The 16,114-nt window shown below is 43.6% G+C and overlaps 2 protein-coding genes across 10 annotated transcripts in view; one reads left to right on the top strand and one right to left on the bottom strand.

Annotated features, from left to right (window-relative positions):
* Positions 1–16,114, top strand: part of sumf1 (sulfatase modifying factor 1) — a 117,207-nt gene that overhangs the window by 61,936 nt on the left and 39,157 nt on the right. Inside the window, exon 8 of one of the 7 annotated variants that reach the window (XM_069936924.1) lies at positions 9,789–11,965. The exons of 5 other annotated variants lie outside the window; for them this stretch is intronic. In XM_069936924.1, the coding sequence (XP_069793025.1) occupies positions 9,789–9,812 (24 nt within the window). In that variant the 3' untranslated portion in view covers positions 9,813–11,965. Of the gene's footprint in view, positions 1–1,252; positions 1,296–9,788; positions 11,966–16,114 lie in introns of those variants that run through there. One more of the 7 variants, XM_069936925.1, reaches the window with a different exon arrangement.
* The window catches only part of setmar (SET domain and mariner transposase fusion gene), a 96,875-nt gene continuing 95,213 nt past the window's right edge, over positions 14,453–16,114 (bottom strand). Inside the window, exon 2 of one of the 3 annotated variants that reach the window (XR_011357365.1) lies at positions 14,453–14,930. Coding sequence is in view for 1 of the 3 variants with exons in the window: in XM_069936928.1 (XP_069793029.1) it covers positions 14,923–14,930 (8 nt within the window). In the remaining 2 variants the exon portion in view is untranslated. The remainder of the gene's footprint in view (positions 14,931–16,114) is intronic. The other 2 variants (XM_069936928.1, XR_011357364.1) reach the window with 2 other exon arrangements.

Raw genomic sequence — 16,114 nt, 5'->3', positions numbered from 1 at the left:
ATATTCTGTCTTGCTGTTTTTATCATGTGAAAAGCATTCAAGCAATCTGCCAGTGTCTATCTGCCGCAACAATATTTTTTTGTTATTTAAAAATTTAAATTTACATCTTAACTATATGATAAAGTGCAAAGGAGGCACATGGGGCAATTTTCTGTCATTTCTTCTCTTAATACCTCCCTGATTTATAAACATATCAATGATTCTTCATTGTGTTTGGGATAAAATCCAAGAACTCCCAATCGAACATCACAAGAAACAAATATCCAAGTGCCATTTCCCAAGATTAACTATTGGATGAATAATAATATTCAGCTTGGTATCAATGTGTGCATCCCATGAAAGAAAACTACTTAAAATGGTTCTGAAGTTGCCAAGAATTAAAGGATGTAAGTGAATCAGATGGGCATCTATAAAATATGGTAACTTATCAGTTAAGTTACTGAACTAGATTTTTGATCTTGCTTTAGAAGTTCAATTCCCTTTATGGCAGCTAGAAAATTGAAATACAAATAATTAAGTATGTTTTGAATAGAAAGATAAAAGTTATGATGACATGCCTCAACTGAATCATTGTAAGGACCCATCTGATTCATTAACCTCCTTTAGATTAATTTATCTGCAGCACTCTCTGCAGTCTGTTCATGTTTGACTGTTCCCTGAAGACCCCTGGAAACCCACTCATTTCAAGGGGCAATCAGGAATGGGCAATAAATCATGTATCACAGAAACAGGCCCTTCAGCTCATGAGTCCAAACTGATATCAAGTGCTTGCATGTACTAATCCAACTCTAATCCCATGTTATTGACCCCACTTTCCCCATCAACTCTCCAAATAAGTAAAAGGTTTATTCTCCTATACATGAGTACAGTGTACAGATTGTAATTAGAGTCTTAACTTCCTGCAGTTTCCCAGGTATATAAAAGTAAAAGTAACAACACTTCAGTCATTTCATGGTCATTGTTATGTTTAGTGGTTTTTAATTACCAATTTTTATTTAATTAGGTGAACCTCAGTTGTGTTTGTTGGGATTTGAACTCGCATTGTCAGATCATAAGTTCAGACCTCTCTATTTGGCTGGTGACATTATTCTCTACTATATCTTTTCTCAAGTTCTAACCAGTAATGAAAGGAATCAAATATCCATTGCTAAAGAATTGTTTCAAGTGTTCACAAATGATGGCTGAAATATGGATGTTAAAATCAATGTTTTAAAAAATTGCTAATGTCCCTCCTGCTGAAATCTATTTTAAGATGCGAGTTATCCACTGAATGTTGCATGGGTTCCCTAGAACAGACTCAGATCAAAGGCAAAAGGTGGCATCTGCTAGAAAGCAGTGAAGGCAAGAAATACTCCTCAGGTCAGTCTGTCATCAGTCGATGTTCTGGTCAGGACAGTTCCCCATAACATACGTTATTGCTTTAACTCAATCATTCCCATAATTTAATAGAATTCAGGACAGAGTCATAAGTATTTAGTTGAATGTTTGTAATCAACCTTGTTTTGGAAATTATCTATACCCATTGTCAACCATTTTCTTTGGCTATGGCCCCTTTAGAAAGCTGTTCAGAGTTTATGGGCCTCCTTTGCTGTGAAGCAGACAAGTTTAGTTGGTTTCTTCCATACTTCTCTCCTTCAGACTACATAAAAACATTTTAAAAATATTTAGGATTTCAATCCATGTCCCCCTTGGATGTGCTGTGGCCCCCAGGGGGCTGTTGTGAATGGCTGATCTATTCAATATAATGCATGTACTCTGAAGTCTGGAGAAAGGTAGTACACAAATGGCTGGAGACACGCAGTGGGGTCTTCAGATATGTCTCTAGCTATTTTCTTGGAATCAAGAATGGAGGAGTAGGCCTTGGTTTTTAAGGATATAGAGAGGCAGCAGCTTTTACTGAAAGAATAGCATCTTTGACCTAGTTTCAGGATTGCGTACTCGAAGCTTTAAAAGATAAATCCAGGTCTCAATCCCTCAGTGATTGATCAACTGTTTGCACAATTTGATTGTGTCCAGGATTAGGCTGCTCTATATTTGGCTTCTGCCCTATAATTTTAAATGTGTTCCTGTCATAATCAAAGGTCCTTAATAACCTCATACATGCCGACTAAATGGAATTTAAAATCATGGAATAGTGACTTGTTCTTAAAAGCTAATGAAGAAAGCTGGCAATATGTTCAGAAAATACTTTATACAATGAAGTCTTTTAATCAGTATTGCAGTCTCTATACCTCAGACAATTTGGTATTTCATAAATTAATATCTACTTATATTGACACCATATGAACCATGCCAGATTTGTATCTGAAATTGTGCCCCACAGCTTGCAAAATATAATATTGTAGCCACGCGCAACTCAAAGTAAAGACACATACACACGAGTGTAGTCAGGTATAGCTCTGGTTTATTGGGACTGAAGCCCGACTTTTATACGTTTGTGTTCCCACCATTTTCTCCCATTTGCTGACATCACTGCCTGCATAACAATAGCGGGTTTCCTGCATGCAGGTACATTTTTATACGGCAATACCTTCTTCCCTGCACGCTGTCCCTACCTGTTGTCTGTGCAGGGGGGCCAGCGCCATGTTGGCCGCCAGTTCACTTGCTGGGGCTAGTGCAGCTGCGTGGTCTCCTGGATCGCCATCCAGAGCGGCGGCCTGATTTCCCCACCAGCGTGCCGCTACATAACCCCCTCCAGAACCAGCGGTATTGTCTTTGCTGCCTGAAAGCAGTGCCTCTGTAGGCTTTGGTGGCCTGCCTCTCTTGCGTGGTACTGGCATCTTGACTGGGCATGCTGGGTCCAGGTGTGCCGACTTCATTCTATCTGTCGTGAAGACCTCTGCCTTGCTTCCGACCTTCAGCTCAAATGTGGCGCCGTTGTTGCATACGACCCGGAATGGATCCTTATATGCCCTCTGTAGCAGTGGATGGTATGGACCCCTGCAAATGAAAGCATACAGTCCTGTAGCTCTTTGGATATGTTGGTCCTCACTTGTCCATGCCTGGTTGGTGGAGTCTGGGCCAGGTTGCCAACTCATTCCCATAGCCTGCGGAGGATGCTGCTGTGTCATCTTGTTGCTTGTCTGGAGGTGATACGAATTCCCCGGGGACCATCAGTGGAGCTCCGTAGACGTGTTCGGTGGAAGAGGTGTTGATGACCTTCTTGGGCGCTGTTCGGAACCCCAGCAGTGCCCATGGTAGCTCATTTACTCATTTGGGTCCCTGTTGTCTGGCCATGAGTGTGAATTTGAGGTGCCTGTGGAAGTGCTCCACCAGCCCATTTGATTGAAGATGATAGGCTGTCGTGTGCTGTTGCTGAGCGCCCCACAGGCTAGCAAGGTTGGACCATAAGCTGGAGGTGAATTGGGCCCCTCTGTCCGATGTAATGTGGGAGGGTACCCCAAACTGTGCCACCCAGGAGAAGATGAGGGCCCTTGGCGCATGAGGTCGTGGAGGTGTCTGCCATCGGGACTGTTTCTGGCCACCTGGTAAAACGATCGACCATTGTGAACAGGTAGCAGAACTTCTGGGATACTGGTAGGGGTCCCACGATGTCCATGTAGACGTGGTCAAACCTTCGCTCTGTGGGCTCGAAGTGCTGCAGTGGGGTCTTGGTATGCCACTGTACCATGGCTGTTTGGCACTGCATGCATGCCTTCGCCCACCTGCTGACCTGTTTCCAGAGACCATGCCACACATATTTGCTGGCCACCAGCTGGACCGTGGTCCTGATGGATGGGTGAGCCAGCTCGTGGATGGAATCGAAAACCTGTTGTCTCCAAGCCGCTGGGATGATAGGTCTGGCCTGTCTGGTGGCCACGTCACAGGGGAGGGTGGTGGTTACCTGTGCCGAGCAGGATGTCCTGGAGTTGCAGTCCCAATATGGCTGTCCTGCACTGGGGCATCTCCGCATTGTCTTGCTGCACCTCTGCTAGCACCACGAAATCCACTCCCTTCGATAGTGTGTGGATGTTCTGCCTGGATAGTGCATGTTGTCCTTGCCCGAGACATGCCGCACATCTGTGGTGTACTCGGAGATATACGATAGATGATGCTGTTGGCGAGCTGACAAGGGTTTCGAGATTTTGGCCAGGGCGAAGGTCAGGGGTTTGTGGTTGGTAAAGGCTGTAAATGTCCTGCCCTCGAAGAAGTACCGGAAGAGGCAGATGGCTAAGTTCAGAGCCAGTAGCTCTGTCGAAAGCGCTGTACTTCAGTTCCGGAGGCCGCAGATGTTTGCTGAAGAAAGCTAGCGGTCGCCAACTCCCTTCGATCTGCTGCTCCAGAATACTGTCGATCGCCGTTCCTGAGGCATCCACCGTCAGGGCTGTTAGAGCCCACACCCTGGGGTGTGTCAACAGAGCTTCCTTGGCCTTCACGAAAGCCTCCACTGACTCTTTGTCCCACATTACATCTTTGGCCTTGTCTACCATCCAGGCAAACAAGGGTCGTATGATTCTGGCAGCTGAGGGGATGAACCTGTGATAAACGTTGATCATCCCCATGAACTATTGTAGTCCCCTGGACATGCTTGGCCTAGGAAACATCTGGATGGCCTCCACCTTACTGGGCAATTGTGTGGCCCCTTCCTTGGTTATCCTATGACCCTGGAAGTCAATGGTCTCCAACCCGAACTGGCATTTGGCTGGGTTAATCGTCAGTCCAAACTTATTCAGCCAGGTGTAGAGGTTGCGAAGGTGCACCAAGTGTTCTTGCCGGTCTTTGCTCATAACGAGGATGTCATCTAGGTAGACGAATATGCCATCCAGGTCTTGGTCCACTGCGTCCATCAGCCGCTGGAAGGTTTACGCGGCATTTTTAACCCGAACAACATGCACAAGAATTCAAACAAGCCGAATGGGGTGATGATGATGGTCTTGGAGCTGTCATCAAGGTGTACAGGGATATGATGGTATCCCCGCATGAGGTTTACTTTCGAGACGATCTTTGCCCCATGCAGGTTGGCTACAAAATCTTGGATGTGCAGCATAGGGTAATAATCTGGGGTTGTGGCCTCGTTGAGACAGTGGTAGTCACCACATGGTCTCCAATCCCTAGTGGCTTTGGGCTCCATATGCAGGGTTGTCTGACCACTGTACTATGCCGAGCTTTTCCAGCTTCTTGAACTCCTCCTTTGCTAGTTGGAGTTTTTCCAGGGGGAGTCATCTAACTCATGTGTGGAGCGATGGACCTTGGGTGAGGATGTGATCCTGCACTCTGTGCCAGGGTCATCTCTGTGGTGAACTGGGGAGTAGTCACTGCCGGAAACTCTGACAGGATCTTTGCGTACTCTTCTGTAGATCGCTATACTGAGTACAGGTGGGGAGCCGGGAGCCTGGCATCCTTGAGGGAGAAAGTCTATGCATGAACCAGTCTCTGACCCTTCAGGTCCAACAGCAGGCTGTGGGTTTGCAGGAAGACTGCCCTGAGGAGCGACTGTTCCACTGCTGCCATCATGAACATCCACGAGAAGAGGCTGCCTCCCAACTGCAGTTGAACTTTGCGTGTGCCATAGGTCTTGATCATGCTGCTGTTGGCAACCCTCAGTGTGAGGCCTACTTGCCTGCTTCTGGTTTCCTGTGGAACCGCCACCTGGATTGACGGTCCTCATGTACAGGAGGCTGTCTTGTTGGCCAGCTGCCATGGTCAGCAGCGACAGTTGGCCCCTGCGTTTCCCTGGAACATGCACGGAGGTCAGCATCACTGGTCATTGGGCTCACCTTCCTTTTGGGGTTGCTATTCCTTAGGCGGGTCTGGCTGTGGGATTTGGCGATGAGCCCTACGGATGCCGAGCACTCTCTTTTCTGCTTCCATAGGATGTCTGCTAGTGCTGTGACTTTCCGGGGGTCACTGAAGTCAGTGACCACCAGGAGCAGTTGGACATCCTCAGGTAGTTGCTCTAGGAACGCCTACTCGAACATTGTGCAAGGTTCATGCTTCCCAATGAGGTCCAGCATATCGTTCATCAGGGTCAATGGGCTGATGTTGGTGTCTTCTAGCATGCAGCTGTGGAAACCACCTACTCACTTTCTTTATCTTGGCTACATGTAGATTTCACATAAAACCCATCAGCCAAGTGGAAACAAGTCACTCAAAAGGGGTGACCTGGGAAGGAGAATTTATGCAATGTCAGTGTTGGGACTTAAGGTCTCTGTAAAGCACTTTTGGATATTCTGATGTACTGAAAGAATAGAACAGAAATAACACCTTTCTGTAAGGAGTGCAGGTGTTCCCCAAACCAGTTTTAGCCCTTTGAACTCTGCCCTTTCATAATGTATACTTTGGACTCGGTCCATGGGTAAACTAGAGTACGAACCCAGCCCATCCAAATGGAGCAGATGTGCCCCTCTCTCGCGCCGAAGGTCTCAATGAGTAAGTCTTTGAAGGTGGTGTAACTGCCTTCTGACAGGGGCCCCCAGATGAAATTGGCCACCCAGCTTGCCGTTTCCTGGTCCAGGGAGCTCACCACGTGGTAGTACTGGATTCTGCTGTCATCTGCCAGATCTGAAACTGGTCAAACCACACACGTGGCTGAAGGTCGACAGCTTCAGTGCGACTCTGTGGACCGCTGCCAGTTCGCTCATCATTGGGGTTTAGATCCCATCTAAATCATCAGGGTCACCAATTGTAGCCAAGCACCACTCGAAGTAAAAACACACACACACACACACATACACACACACACACACACACACACACACACACACACACACACACACACGAGTGTAATCAGGTATGGCTCTGGTTTATTGGGGCTGAAGCCCGACTTTAATACCATTTGTGTTCACACCATTTGCCTCCATTTGCTGATATCACTGCCCACATAACAATAGTGGGTTTCCCGATCACGGGTACAATCTTATATGACAATACCTTCTTCCCTGCGTGCCGCCCCTATCTGTTGGCTGTGCAGCGGGGTCAGAGCCATGTTGGGGATGCTGGCCCCTACGCTGCCTTAGCTGCCAGTCTGCCTGCTGGAGCGAGTGCCGCTTGCCATTCGGAGTGCCGGCCCAATTGCTGCGGTGGTGGGCCGCTACAATATATCAATAAATTTAATTCCTAAATACATCCTTGACCCTTTGGACTCTGTGTCCCTGTTTCCTGGGACTGGATTTATACCCAACCACCAGCTGGTTTGTACTGGTTTCATACTCTAGTTTACCCATGGACCAAGTCCAAAGTATACATTATGAAAGGGCAGATTCAAAGGGCTAAAACTGGTTTGGGGAACTTACAGAAAGGTGTTATTTCTGTTCTATTCTTTCAGTACATCAGAATATCCAAAAGTGCTTTACAGAGACCTTAAGTCCCAACACTAACATTGCACAAATTCTCCTTCCCAGGTCACCCCTTTTGATTGTGAGTGACTTGTTTCCACTTGGCTGATGGGTTTTATGTGAAATCTACATGTAGCCAAGATAAAGAAAGTGAGTAGGTGGTTTCCACAGCTGCATGCTAGAAGACACCAACGTCAGTTCAGTGGATGTGGAGGTTTGTAATGATGCTGAGTTTATTGTCATGCACATTGTACAATGTACATATGCACTGAAATTGTTACCTGCTGCAGCTGAACAGGTACTTAACAGTAAACTAATTGAATTGTATAAAAGAGTCAATATATAGGATAGATAGATAATAAGTATTCACTGTAATCCTAGTGCAAAAAAAAAGTGACTTTCAATAATGTAGACAATCCTTTTGTAATTTTGAAGCTGTCTATGATTTGTGTAACAAGGGGAGATTCAGACCCTGATAGCTGTTGGAAAGAAATTGTTCTTGAACCAAGAGGTGCTGGTTTCAGTCTTCTGTATCTTCTGCTTGAAGATAGCAATGAGAAGAGGTCACTGAAAAGGACAATGGGTATTCCTTTATGATGTTGGCTGCCTTCTTGAGGCAGCCCCTTACATTAATGTCGGCAATGGTCAGAACATGTGAGGACCTGGCATTGTGTGCTACCTTGTACAACTTTCTGCATATCTAAGCACTTAAATTAAATCAAACCAGGCTATGATCCAATCAGACAGTATACTTTCCTCAGTGCATCAGGAGAAGTTTGATGGAGCTTGGAGGGGAAGGAGCTCGTGGACCTCTTTATCTTCCCAATTTGTAGGTTTTGCAAACGAGACTCTTGGAGTTTGCCAAGGTGGAATAACGGAAGAATTCAGCCACTGAAGTTGGAATTCGAGAGGCAAACCCATCGGGACCATTGCCTGAAGAGGGCACACAAAATCAGTGAACCGGTGTGGACTCGAAAGGCCAACATGGCCTGTTTCCGCTCCGTAAATTGTTATATGGAGTACTGCAGAAATAGGTCATTCCACTGGCTCTATACAAAGACCTGGAACACTTGGACAGGAAAAATGCATACGTCAGGATTTTTAAAATTGACTGTAATTTGGCATTCAACATCATCATCCTCTCAAAACTAATCAACAAACTCCAAGACTTTGCCTCAATACCTCTCTATTCAATTGGATCTTGGATATCCTCAACCCTAGACCCCAATCAGTACAGATTGGTAAGAACATCTCCACAATATCCATCAGCGTATTCAGCCCCCTGTTCTACTCAATCGATACCTATTACTGTGTGGCTTGATACAACAACAACACCATTTACAAATTCGCTGCAATACCACCATGGTAAGCTGTATAAAAAAGGGTGATGAGTCACCAGACAGGAGAGAGATTGAAAACTTGGCTGAATAGTGCATTAACAACAACCTTGCACTTAATGTCGCCAAAACCAAATAGCTGATTGTAGATTTTTGGAAAGGAAAATCAGAAATGTATGATCCAGTGATCATTGGGGGATCAGAGGTGGAGAAGGTGACCCAATTTAAATTCCTGGGAGTGACTATCTTGGAGGACCTTTCCTGGTCCCATCATTACCAATGTAATTGTGAAGGAAGCACATCAGGGTACTTACTCAGAAGTTTTCAGAGGATCCGTTTTTGTCTTCAGAAACCTTGGCAGACTTCTATAGATGTGTCATGGAGAGATGGCTGACTGACTGGTAACTAATACCTCTGAGCAGAAAGACTGCAAAAGGTAGTGGATGTGGACATAACTCTCCCCAGATCTCTGCCGTCAGAGAACAGCAGCAAGTTTCAAGGATCCACACCACCCAGGACATCCCCTATTCTCGATGCTGCCATCAGGATAGAGATTCAGGTACCACAAGACTCGTATCTCCAGGTTCAGGAGTAGCTGCTGCCCCTCAACCATCAGACTCCTGAATCACAGACTCATTCAGAGACTCATTTAAAGTCACTTACTTTTCTCATTATTTATTACTGAATATTTATTTTCTGTATTTGCACAGACAGTTTGTTTACATCTTCTTGAGTTTGGTTTCTTTTCTTTTTAAAATATTTTTATTGATTTTAATTAAAAAACTTATACTAACAAACAATTCAATAAGATGAGATGGCATACATAAATAGTAATTCATATCCATACTTCATATTCCAAATAGTATATACCTCTTTTAGGAAAAAAAACTAATAATTCAAATAAAGTTGCAAGGAAAGAAGAAGAGTAGAGGAAAAAAACTCAAACTCATTACCTAACCATGTAGTTAGATGCTATATATGATTGGTATTAAAAGAAAAACAAAGGTTTAAAAAAATAATAATATAAAGAACTTGGAAAAGATACAAATCAGACAATTTAATTACATTGGAGTAAAATTATAAAGTAAGATAGTGAGTCATAAATTACCTCCATATCGTCTGGAATCTTATATCTGAATGATGAACTGAATAATGAATCTTTTCCATATTCACACAGGACATGATGTCACGCAACCAGTGATCGTGAGTAGGCGGGGCAGCATCCTTCCATTTAAGTAAAATTGCATGCCTCACCAAAGGAGAGGCAAAAGAAATAGCATGACTCTGAACCAGAGTTAAAGAAGAATCATTCCCTCCCATTGCATCGAAGAGGGCCACCAAAGGGTTCGGTGTTAAATCTGTATTGAAAATTTTTGATAAGAGTATGGAAAACCTCTCTCCAGTATTTTTCTAGACTAGGACAAGTCCAGACCATATGAATTAATGACGCTTCTCTGACCTGTGTACCACTTTAAATTGTAATAAACAATGATGAACACATAAGGAAGAGCTATTAACCAACTTAAGAATTGTGTCCCAATCCACATCCAATATAGTCAAATTTAAATCCTGTTCCCAAGCATTTTTGATTTTTAATGAACGGTATGAAGGCGCCTGCAAGCTCACACCAAGAAACAAGAGCATCTTGTCCGTGAACTACTCTTTCCAGATGATGCCGCTTTAGTTGCCCATTCAGAGCCAGCTCTCCAGCGCATGACGTCCTGTTTTGCGGAAACTGCCAAAATGTTTGGCCTGGAAGTCAGCCTGAAGAAAACTGAGGTCCTCCATCAGCCAGCTCCCCACCATGACTACCAGCCCCCCCCCCCCCCCACATCTCCATCGGGCACACGGAACTCAAAACGGTCAACCAGTTTACCTACCTCAGCGGCACCATTTCATCTGATGCAAGGATCAACAAAGAGATAGACAACAGACTCGCCAAGGCAAATAGCGCCTTTGGAAGACTACACAAAAGAGTCTGGAAAAACAACTACCTGAAGAAACACACAAAGATCAGCGTGTACAGAGCCATTGTCATACCCACACTCCTGTTCGGCTCCGAATCATGGGTCCTCTAACCGGCATCACCTACGGCTCCTAGAACGCTTCCATCAGCGCTGTCTTTGCTCCATCCTCAACATTAATCGGAATGACTTCATCACCAACATCGAAGTACTCGAGCTGGCAGAGTCCACAAGCATCGAATCCATGCTGCTGAAGACCCAACTGCGCTGGGTGGGTCACGTCTCCAGAATGGAGGACCATCGCCTTCCCAAGATCGTGTTCTATGGCGAGCTCTCTACTGGCCACCGAGACAGAGGTGCACCAAAGAAAAGGTACAAGGACTGCTTAAAGAAATCTCTTGGTGCCTGCCACATTGACCACCGCCAGTGGGCTGATATCGCCTCCAACCAGGCATCTTGACGCCTCACAGTTCGGCGGGCAGCAACCTCCTTTGTAGAAGACCGCAGAGCCCACCTCACTGACAAAAGACAAAGGAGGAAAAACCCAACACCCAACCCCAACCCATCAATTTTCCCTGCAACCTCTGCAACCGTGCCTGCCTGTCCCGCATTGGACTTGTCAGTCACCAACGAGCCTGCAGCAGATGTGGACATACCCCTCCATAAATCTTCATCCGAAAAGCCAAGCCAAAGAAGAATGAAAGAATTAGACATAACAATATATCATAAATAATAGATATTAAACCTTTACAAGAAGGTATTAAGCTAAAAAAAAAACTCATCTACAAAATTTGATTCATACTCTCTTGAAAAATTAGAAACTTGTGATTCAAGAAAATGCCGGAGTTGTAAATATCTAAAGAATTGAGATTTGGCAAGTTAAATTTAGCAGTATTCTGTTTAAGTGATGCAAAATATCCATCCTTAAAGCTTTTAATACCCTCTCTATACCATGACTGAAAAATATCATCATGTAAAGAAGGTTAAAAATGAGATTGGATATGATAGGACTTGAGAGAGAAAAATTATGAAATGCAAAATGTTTTCTAAATTGTGCCCAAATTCTCGCAGAGTTCGGTTTACAGTTACTATTATTAGATTCTGCCTGGCCCTCAGGAAATACAGTCTTGGATTTGTACTTGATGTCATGTATGTACTCTAACAAATTTCAATTTTGAACTTTTGAATATCTAACAGCATGCCAAATCTCCTCAGACTCCTTTGAAAGTTGAGGTGTTGGTATGCCTTCTTCACAGTCGTCTGGATGCGCTGGCTCTAAGAGAGGTCTTCTGAAATAAGAATGCACAGAAACTTAAAAGGTTCTGACATCTCTTCATCTTCTTCCCATCTATGCATGCTAGGTATTTAGAATAAAGTCAATTTTCTTGCACAGTTTGATTTCTTCACTACTTTGGAACTCAACTTCAACATACATGGACACGTACAGATACAGGCACACATGCACAGACATACATGCACACATTCTTGCACAAGGAACTGCTTCATGTTCCTGAGACTTGCTTCCATTTGGAAAGAATTCCATGCCAGAGAGAAGGTGCAGTGGGGTTGGAGCAGAATGGTTTGTGATTTGTGCGTGCAAAGAATTCAAAATCTGGGAAGCAGAGGAAGTTGTGATTTTATGATGAAGGTATCCTTTTAATTTAGCAAGCTGTATGATCTCGAGAAAAACATGAAAACACGGTGATTGAAGTAAAAACACAATGCTGGAGAAACTCTGCAGGTGTAAACAGCGTATTTTATATAGCAAATATAAAGATTGTGGTCATAAAGCTTGAGAGCATCTGGAACACACTGCATAAAAAGATGTTGGAACCAAATTCAGTGATATCTTTAAACAGGAATTAAATGTGTGTGTTGAAAGAGAAAAGATAATTAAAAGGCATTTGGAGCAAACTGCAAGAGGAGATGGAAGAGGCAATGATTAAAAGGCATTTGAATAGGTACTTCGATAAGAACGGCCAAATAGGATTAGAATTGATTATCATTCTAGTCAGCGTGGACAATGTGTGTTGAAAAGGCCCTTTCTGTGCTGTATGATTCTGTAAAGACTCAGCAAGGGACTGATTAATTGACATCTATCCATCCAGAGACTTTTTATTTCCATCCTGCCACTGACAAGTAGCTTTCCATCGACTTTCAACCAAGGTCTCCAATCCTCATTTTGAACTGAACTGGCACATATATTGCAAATTGCATTCTAGTAATAAAAAGCATTGATGCATATTCAGTGCTAACAATAAAACATTATAACTGCTGAAAGGAAAATATTAAAGGGTCCATGAAAGCTGCACTGAAACAAAATTATAATTACTAGCCCAGATATTAACTGATATTAGGACGGGTAACATTGGGTGGAATTATATGCTTCTTAACTAAAGCTGCAAAGTGACCTGATGTCAATGGTAGGGTGCAGCAGGAGAGAAGGAAATGGGAGTTAGGAAAACCTCCATTCAAATTGAACCCGGAGATTCCGCATCTAGATCTGGGGTATTAGACAAGTAAAACTTTCATTCTGATTTCATTACTGTGTGTTGTTAATCTCATGAGCAAATTTAGAATGGAAATTCACTCAGCATTTCCAAAGCTCAGATCACTAATATCGATGATAAATTTCTTATTCTCTGTAATTAATGTCACAGTAAGACCAGAGTTTCTCATAATAACCACCATTACAATCCTAACCTTTCACAAGCTGTGATCAAATCTGGCTTATTTCACCTGGCGTTCTTCTGATAAATGTGAGTTTGTATCTAGTGGTCCCTTTTAAATTATCCCGTTTAGTGCTGAAATGGCAGGTCAGTGTTTCATTCCCTAGGTGCCAGCTCCCCACCATGACTACCAGCCCCCCCACATCTCCATCGGGCACACAAAACTCAAAACGGTCAACCAGTTTACCTATCTCGGCTGCACCATTTCATCGGATGCAAGGATCGACAATGAGATAGACAACAGACTCGCCAAGGCAAATAGCGCCTTTGGAAGACTACACAAAAGAGTCTGGAAAAACAACCAACTGAAAAACCTCACAAAGATAAGCGTATACAGAGCCGTTGTCATACCCACACTCCTTTTCGGCTCCGAATCATGGGTCCTCTACCGGCACCACCTACGGCTCCTAGAACGCTTCCACCAGCGTTGTCTCCGCTCCATCCTCAACATCCATTGGAGCGCTCACACCCCTAACGTCGAGGTACTCGAGATGGCAGAGGTCGACAGCATCGAGTCCACGCTGCTGAAGATCCAGCTGCGCTGGATGGGTCACGTCTCCAGAATGGAGGACCATCGCCTTCCCAAGATCGTATTATATGGCGAGCTCTCCACTGGCCACCGTGACAGAGGTGCACCAAAGAAAAGGTACAAGGACTGCCTAAAGAAATCTCTTGGTGCCTGCCACATTGACCACCGCCAGTGGGCTGATAACGCCTCAAACCGTGCATCTTGGCGCCTCACAGTTTGGCGGGCAGCAGCCTCCTTTGAAGAAGACCGCAGAGCCCACCTCACTGACAAAAGGCAAAGGAGGAAAAACCCAACACCCAACCCCAACCAACCAATTTTCCCTTGCAACCGCTGCAATCGTGTCTGCCTGTCCCGCATCGGACTGGTCAGCCACAAACGAGCCTGCAGCTGACGTGGACTTTTTACCCCCTCCATAAATCTTCGTCCGCGAAGCCAAGCCAAAGAATCATAGTCCTGAGTACAATGGTATTAACACCAACTTCTGTTTTGCTGTTTGCCCTAGATAATGTTAAGCATCATATACCACAATAGAGGTAATATTTCAGGAAATACAGCATTGTTTTAAAATATCTTTGCATGTCCCTGTGACCAAAAACAGCTCACTGTAAATCCAAGTTCTAGTTTATTGTCATCTGACTGTACATATACAACCAAATGTCTCTCCAGACCACTGTGCACACACATACACAATGCACAGCACATAATAATCGCATACTATGCCCTCCATAATATTTGGAACAGACAATTTTTTCCTTTATTTGCCCTGTTCTCCACAGTTTTAAATTTGTAATCAAACAAATTAAAGTGCACATTCCACATTTTATTCAAAGTTATTTGTATACATTTTTGTTTGACCATGTAGAAATTACAGCACTTTTTATATTTAGTCCCCTCATTTCAGTGTACCGTATTTTTCGGGTCATTTAGTTTCATAAGTCCTTGTGAGTACTCAGGTATATTTAATTGCTTCATTGGTGCAGGTATAAGAGAGCTAGGCTTGCTTCTAAGCTTTTGATCACTTTTGGAGTCCGTAGTTGTCATTTTTCAACACGAGGAACAGAGTTGTGCCATTGGAAGTCAAATAAATCATTACGAGGCTGAAAACAAAGAAAACACAGTAAGCGACATTGCCCAAACCTTAGGATTATCAAAATCAACAGTTTGGGACATCATTAGGAAGAAAGAGCGTACTGGTGAGCTCAGTAACCGCAAAGGGGCTGGTTTTCCAAGGAAGACTCCACTGCTGATGACACAAGAATTCTCATCATAATGAAGAAAAATCCCCAAACATATTTCCGACAGATCAGAAACAATCTTCAGGAGGCTGTTGTGGATCTGTCAATGACTACTGTCTTTGTCCTAAACATTATGGAGGGCCCTGTGTGTGTGTGTGTGTGTGTGTGTGTGTGTGTGTGTGTGTGTGTGTGTGTGTGTGTGTGTGTGTGTGTGTGTGTGTGTGTGTGTACATATACACACAGATATAATTTGAAATGAACATATGTAAAAATTTTGAATTATTTTAAGATTCAATATTGGAGCAATTGTGTTTACAGAGAAAGCAGCCTCTGAGATTGCAAAGGTGTAGACAAATTGCCATTTCCTTCCCACGTGTAACATTCTTTAAGAGAAGTCTCGCCTAGACATTAGCAGTGAAATTATTGGTGATCTTCATGCATTTAGGTCAGTAGTCTGATGTTTCTCTTCCCTGACGCTCTTGTACTACAAGTTTATTTCTCAACCTGTTTCACTGTGCAATGATGTCAAGTTGGTTCTTTACATTACAGATGGAGAAAGCTATTTTTTATGCATTTCATTAAATTTCATGCAGGACTATAACAGCAAATTTGATTTGCTTAACCTACATTATGATTATTCCTCTCCCATGTATTACTGTATTATTCTTTTCCATGTAATCCAATCTAATTTATAGATTTAGAATTATCCACATCACATGTAGCAAAAAGTTTTCTCTTGTGTGTCCTTCAAAGGCCTAGCAAATAATTGCCACACTCTGACACTGTTTTGCAAATTTTGGAGACTCCAGTGGTTAAGGATCACGCCACCTCCTCTGACATCCACCCCCCAATACCACCACTACTTGTTTTCATTATTACTGCAGCATCTGGAGTTGAAGGTCTGTTATTTTGGCTTTTTATTTCTTTCATCCAGGAGACCTGGAAGTCAATGGTTAGGCCAGCACTTACTGTCCAGTTTGAATTATCTCTGAACTGAGTGACAGAGAAAAGTGAGAAGTAGATATCTTGGTTTTGGTCTGGAGCCA

Source organism: Narcine bancroftii, chromosome 5 (genome assembly GCF_036971445.1).
Source record: "Narcine bancroftii isolate sNarBan1 chromosome 5, sNarBan1.hap1, whole genome shotgun sequence".
In the NCBI taxonomy this organism is placed as follows: domain Eukaryota; kingdom Metazoa; phylum Chordata; class Chondrichthyes; order Torpediniformes; family Narcinidae; genus Narcine; species Narcine bancroftii.
This window is presented reverse-complemented; position numbering and strand designations above follow the sequence as displayed.